At 42.0% G+C, this 6,740-nt stretch overlaps 2 protein-coding genes across 2 annotated transcripts; one reads left to right on the forward strand and one right to left on the reverse strand.

The window, feature by feature from the left end:
• Positions 1–751: 751 nt before the first annotated feature.
• LOC113472242 (flightin-like) lies at positions 752–3,947 on the reverse strand. The gene is made up of 5 exons (XM_026831903.1): positions 3,909–3,947; positions 2,594–2,734; positions 2,366–2,432; positions 1,106–1,245; positions 752–922 (listed from the first exon to the last, which is right to left on the reverse strand). Exons 1-5 carry the CDS (start codon positions 3,945–3,947, stop codon positions 908–910), a joined length of 402 nt encoding a protein of 133 aa, XP_026687704.1. The 3' UTR covers positions 752–907.
• LOC103521043 (monocarboxylate transporter 12-like) lies at positions 3,726–5,262 on the forward strand. The gene has a single exon (XM_008486147.3). The coding sequence runs from the start codon at positions 4,048–4,050 to the stop codon at positions 5,260–5,262; it is 1,215 nt and encodes a 404-aa protein (XP_008484369.1). The 5' UTR covers positions 3,726–4,047.
• The last annotated feature ends 1,478 nt before the right edge of the window (positions 5,263–6,740 follow it).

Here is a 6,740-nt window from a genome sequence, read left to right on the forward strand (position 1 = left end):
TCTACGCTTACATTACACACTGGTAGTACACCGATAATGAGTATACCATCTTGTCGTTCCCCATGAGCCTCTCACGGCGGGGGCCACGAAGTGAATTTAAACTCCGTTCAAGTTTTACACCCATATTTATGAACAAAATACTGGCTCTCATCTAGTCCTCAAGCATCAATTCCAAACACCTGATTGAGCCAGCCTAGTTAGCTTAGTTGGTAGTGCGTCTGCCTTGGAAGCGCTAGGCCGCGGGTTCGATTCCCGCCCGGGGCGGATTTTATCCTGATGGGATAATGTTCGTTCTCGGAACGGCTGGCTTTCCTCCTATCCTGTCTTCCTTCGATTTCGGGACGATAAGACCCTAGCAGTTACAGTTCCCTCTGTCAAACCTCTTACAAAAAAAAAAACTGAAAATTTAGCCAATCAGATTGGTTAAACCGAGATTCACACTCATATTTATTAACAAAAATTATCGGTCTCAGATCACCAGATCAGTTTTCAGCAAAAGTTGGCGTTTGGAACTGATCCTTGAACATTTGTTGTTGTTTTTTAAGAGGTTTGACAGAGGGAACTCTAACTGCTATGGTCTTATCGTCCCAAAATCAAAGAGAGAAGGAAGACAGGATAGGAGAAAGACAGCCATTCCGCGAACGAACATTATCCCATCAGGATAAAATCCGCCCCGGGCGGGAATCGAACCTGTGGCCTAGCGCTTCCAAGGCAGACGTACTACCAACTAAGCTAACTAGGCTGGCTCAATCAGGTGTTTGGAATTGATGCTTGAGGACTAGCTGAGAGCCAGTATTTTGTTCATAAATATGGGTGTAAAACTTGAACGGAGTTTAAATTCACTTCGTGGACCCCGCCGTGAGAGGCTCATGGGGAACGACAAGATGGTATACTCATTATCGGTGTACTACCAGTGTGTAATGTAAGCGTAGAGCAATCAGGTGTTTGGAATTGATGCTTGAGGACTTGCTGAGAGCCAGTATTTTGTTCATAAATATGGGTGTAAAGAACGGAGTTTAAATTCACTTTGTGGACCCCGCCGTGAGAGGCTCATGGGGAACGACAAGATGGTATACTCATTATCGGTGTACTACCAGTGTGTAATGTAAGCGTAGAGGACATCCCGGTATTTCCTGTTGTAGAATTCCTTGCTGTGTTGGGCGTAGAATTTCCCGCTGAACCGGAGCTTTTGTAGGAGTTCCTCGTCTGCCTTGGTTTTCTCGTAGGTGGCAGTGTCTGGCCAATCTGTTGGAGTGAAGCAGAATTAAGTCGTATTATTGTTTATTTTTCTAGGAATATAAGAAATGTCTGGCTGGGGGACGATAAACAGGGAGTAGACCAGCTTAGTCTGGCTGGGGGACTTTAAACAAGGAGTATACCGGCCTGAATTCCCCTTGCTAAAGATATAGCAAAGTTTGAGTGCGAAGGGCATTCCCTCATAAAATTTGTAGCCAAAACCAAATGTCAGCCCAAAGCAATCACCCTAGTTAGGGCTGATTGAGATTCTGACGAAAAACGCCAACCCCGTCTGAACACCGGAGAAAGCGAAGAGAAAGAAGATTTATTTTTTCTAGGAATATATATAGGAAGACCGAGATAGACCTATGAGGATATGGTGAGAAATATTTCAATAAGAGTCGTATTATTGTTTATTTTTCTAGGAATATAGGAAATGTCTGGCTGGGGGACGTTAAACAGGGAGTAGACCAGCTTAGTCTGGCTGGGGGACTTTAAACAGGGAGTATACCGGCCTGAATTCCCCTTGCTAAGGATATAGCAAAGTTTGAGTGCGAAGGGCATTCCCTCATAAAATTTGTAGCCAAAACCAAATGTCAGCACAAAGCAATCACCCTAGTTAGGGCTGATTGAGATTCTGACGAAAAACGCCAACCCCGTCTGTATACGGGAGAAGGTGAAGAGAAAGAAGATTTATTTTTTCTAGGAATATATATAGGAAGACCGAGATAGACCTATGAGGATATGGTGAGAAATATTTCAATAAGACCCCGTCTGTACATGGGAGAAGGCGAAAAACAGGTCTTATCGGGAGAAGGCGAAGAGAAAGAAGATTTATTTTTTCTAGGAATAGGAATATATATAGGAAGACCGAGATAGACCTATGAGGATATGGTGAGAAATATTTCAATAAAGAGAGGGAAAACATACACTGAGACTGAGGCCAGCCACTCACTATCAAGGTAGACCTGACAGGTACACCTGATCAAGTCCGCCTGTCAGGTCTACCTGATACCTGATGAGCACACACACTATCAGTTACGCCTGACAGGCCGACTTGATCAAGTGCACCTGTCAGGTTTACCTCATAGTGAATGGCTGGCCTGAGCAAGGCATTGGATTTATTTACCTTTGGTGTAGGTGCGGAGGGCCCGTTCGGCCCAGGTCTGAGGACGCGGTAGTTCTGTCACGTGATAAAAAAAAAAGTCGATTCCAGACATTTAACCCACGTTCTTCTCATTACAACGCGAGCGTCTTGACCACTGCACCACCGAGGCAGGACCACAACATCACAATTAACAAGCTGTAATTGTGTTTTACCATCTGTTAATAAGAACTAATCTAATTATAACGTCACGTGACCGCCCTGTGACTTGGAGTTCAGGTAGTGTATGACGTCATCGTAGTAGTTGTGGGCGTAGTCATAGTTATAGCGGTACTGCAGACGCGTCGGCCGCACCCAATGATGAAACTCTCGTGTCTTCTTGATATCACGCTTCTGTGAAACGAGTCATGAAAGGGTTAATTAGAATAATTAGTCTTTACGGAGATACGGAGTGGTACACTAAGAAAAAAATCATCCTCATTTAAGGATAAAATACGTTAAACGAGGATGAAATCGGGATAAAATTAGGAAAAACTCCTATCCATGTTTCCATGATGCCCACGAAGATATAACGTCAAATTAAAATGATATTGCCCTTTTGTAAAAATTAATAAAATAATCCATTCAACATGATGTTACTCTTAAATGACGGTGTGCCAAAAACATCCCAATTCTCTCCCTCTCGCAAAGAACACACTTGGCGAAAAAAAAAAAATCCATTCAACATGATGTTACTCTTAAATGACGGTGTGCCAAAAACATCCCAATTCTCTCCCTCTCGCAAAGAACACACTTGGCGAAAATAAGAATAACATGGAACGTGACTTAGCGCGGATTCATTTACCAAGGTTTTTGCAATAAATTGTTCTGGGCCCGGAGAGGGGGCCCAATGTCACAGTCAAAATAAAAAAATAAATGTTTGTTTCTTCTACCTGAACCACTTGAAGTGTTCGTGGTGTAAATTTCACGCTCTACTTCTCGGCCCAGACGTGATTGATTTGGTGTATGGCATCATTTTTCTCTGTATGGCATCACTTGTTTACACATTACTCATCACTAACGCATCGAGTAACTATTGCTGATAAGGGCTAGAATGACCTTGGTCCACTGTCGAGATCTGATCTAAACTTGCTATCAAATCCGATATCTAAGTTTTCAAAGGATTCTCCTGGTAAAGATCGTGAAATTAGCAACTGTAATGACAATGCACCTTTCACTTTGATAGCGTGGGTATGAAGTGGAAATGTTTTGGTAAAAGGTACCCAATTCAAGGGTTTAACAAAAAGAAGATTTAAGAGAAATAGGAAAAGAAAATAGCCCATGCAGAGAATAGCAATAGATTGATACAAATGCTGTTTCCATTATGAGAAAAGAAGTTTTCATGATGAGAGTAACATTGAAATCAACTGGCAATTTACATACGTACTCTGGGTATTTTGTTGGGACAAGTGAAATAGCATTGGTTAATCACTGTAAGGGGACACTGGATCGCTACTTGCTATCAATTAAAATATCAGGTTACGGGCACGATCAGAAAATATGCAGTTGTACATTACTGTCGATCTACCGAGATGAAACTATTTCCAGTTGGATCGGTACAGTCCATGACAAACGTTTGTTTTTCTCATCTTTCTTGTAAATAAAGCTTGTCTTGGCCTCTCATATTTATCGGATGTTTTCTACCGTTCGTTTACCGAAAAATCGAAATGTCATCGCGGAAAATTCATCTAAGAACCCAACGGAAACGTCATCACAACGAGAGAACCTCCGAACCGAATATTTCCCCCTCCCTGGACGGTGGTTATGGCTGGGTGATAGTAGTGTCGAGCTTCATCTGTAACATGATAGTAGATGGCATTTCCAACTCCTTTGGAATCTTCATCATGAGCTTCTCCAATACTTTTCAAGAAGACAAAGGCAAGGTTGCCCTTGCCAGTAGCGTTAATGTGGGGATGCATTTGTTAGTAGGCCCTCTCGTAGGCGCCTTGTGTAAGCGATACTCGTGCCGGGCCGTGTGTATTGCAGGTAGCATACTCTGTACTATTGGTTTCTTTCTCAGTATCTTTGCGACAAACACGCTTCTCTTTACTCTGTTGTACGGGTTCCTGGGAGGCACAGGGTGTGGTATGATCTACATCTCCACCGTCATTCTAGTCTCCTACTACTTTGAGCTCAGGAGATCTCTGGCAGTGGGAATCAGCATCTGTGGATCCGGTTTCGGTACATTCCTGTTTGCGCCACTTTCGGAAATCTTACTACGAGAATTTGCCTGGCAAGGAACTCACTTGATTTTTGCCGGATTCACATTGAATTGTCTTGTCTTCTCACTGCTTTTACTACCACTCGAATATTTTCAGACAAAACCTTCGGAACAAAAGTTGACGTGCCAAGTTAGTGAGAATGCGGATATCAAACCAAAACCTTTTCGTGTCAAGCGTCTTCAAGTTCAATATAGGAAAAATGTAGCACTCTCTTCAGTTCTTGAGAACTATAATGCACAAGAAGAAAAAGCTGATGAAGTAAAGGATAATAATATTCAAGTAAGTGTAGATAAGGATCAACTAGTTGAGAGCACAAGTAGAGCTGTGACTGATGAACGTGATACTACGTCAGAACAAGGTGTATCATTACACCCATCGTGTGACACAGTTGTCGAAAGAGATACTTTGAAGGATTCGCATAGTGAGACCACAAATCTTAGTGAACCACTGAAAAATAAGACCATCATCCCTACAATAAAGACACAGCACGTACATGAACTCGATCTTCAAACTCAATACCTCCGGAAGAAAGAAATTCTGAAAATCCTTCTCTTCACTCGAATTGTTATGAAAAAAGACTACATGTCAGGATCCAAGCTACCTTTATTTTACTCCTATCCATGTTTCCATGATGCCCACGAAGATATAACGTCAAATTAAAATGATATTGCCCTTTCGTAAAAATTATTAAAATAATCCATTCAACATAATGTTACTCTTAAATGACGGTGTGCCAAAAACATCCCAATTCTCTCCCTCTCGCAAAGAACACAAAATAAGAATAACATGGAACGTGACTTAGCGCGGATTCATTTACCAAGGTTTTTGCAATAAATTGTTCTGGGCCCGGAGAGGGGGCCCAATGTCACAGTCAAAATAAATGTTTGTTTCTTCTACCTGAACCACTTGAAGTGTTCGTGGTGTAAATTTCACGCTCTACTTCTCGGCCCAGACGTGATTGATTTGGTGTATGGCATAATTTTTCTCTGTATGGCATCACTTGTTTACACTTTACTCATCACTAACGCATCGAGTAACTATTGCTGATAAGGGCTAGAATGACCTTGGTCCACTGTCGAGATCTGATCTAAACTTGCTAGGACACACTCCATTTGTCAAGGTTTACCTTGTCCTTGGGATGAATTTAATTTGAAGAAACCATTTACTGATAAAATTTGTAGTTGTGTTTCGCGTTGATCCAGGCATTGCTTCGAACTCTCGACGTTAGCGCACCCTGTGACACTGTAATGAGACTTTTCTGTGTTCTACAGTTGACTGAACCACTCTTGCAGATTTCTTCCTGAAAGCCATACCTTTATGCTCGCCATTCACGCGACGGTCGGTCTGTCAGTGAAGCTTTTCCCGCCTCAGACAGTCTGTCAAACCGGGTTCAAGATTTTCCTTCCTGCCACTCAAGCTCCGATCTATCAGGCGGTCCGAGCGCGAGTGGTGGACATTACACAAACCTCTTCTAAACCAAGGATCTTTCCTCTGAGAACATTACACAAATCTCTTTTGAACCAAAGATTTTTTTTGGGAAAATTTACAAAAAAAAAAATCAAACAGCATAATTTTCTCGCCTCTCGTTCGCCACCTACATTCGTCCATAAGCAAGTGGATAACATCACACTCAGCACTCAATACATAGCTCAATATTTATTTATAGAAAATTCTCTTGTCCGTTGCCCGTATTTCAGTTAACACAGGGAGCGTCAGAATGGATGTACCTACACTCGTTAGGAAAATACGGGGTGGACGATCGCTAAGGTCCAAATTTTGAGCGCTTATACCTACCCTGTACTGGGGTCGAGTGGATTGGAACAAATCACATGCCTTCAGGTTCAGGCAGACGCCATTTGTCAAGGTTTACTTACCTTATCCTTGGGATCGTATATAACATTATTATTCAATGTTGGCACACTCTAATAAATATAAATAAAATAAAAAATTTAATTTGAAGAAACCAGTTACTGATGAAATTTGTAGTTGTGTTTCGTGTTGATCCAGGCATTGCTTCGAACTCTCTACGTTAGCGCACCCTGTGACACTGTAATGAGACTTTTCTGTGTTCTACAGTTGACTGAACCACTCTTGCAGATTTCTTCCTGAAAGCCATACCTTTATGCTCGCCATTCACG

Source organism: Diaphorina citri, unplaced genomic scaffold, assembly GCF_000475195.1.
Source record: "Diaphorina citri unplaced genomic scaffold, Diaci psyllid genome assembly version 1.1 scaffold4432, whole genome shotgun sequence".
NCBI lineage: Eukaryota > Metazoa > Arthropoda > Insecta > Hemiptera > Psyllidae > Diaphorina > Diaphorina citri.

Bases quoted from the DNA above. Each gene is read 5' to 3' on its own strand.
- LOC113472242 (XM_026831903.1), bottom strand. From the start codon at position 3,947: ATGGACTGTACCGATCCAACTGGAAATAGTTTCATCTCG. The intron at 2,735-3,908 runs GTAGATCGACAG...CTCGTTTCACAG, and splicing joins CTGGAAATAGTTTCATCTCG to AAGCGTGATATCAAGAAGAC. The intron at 1,246-2,365 runs GTAAATAAATCC...TCACTCCAACAG, and splicing joins CCTCCGCACCTACACCAAAG to ATTGGCCAGACACTGCCACC.
- LOC103521043 (XM_008486147.3), top strand. From the start codon at position 4,048: ATGTCATCGCGGAAAATTCATCTAAGAACCCAACGGAAACGTCATCAC.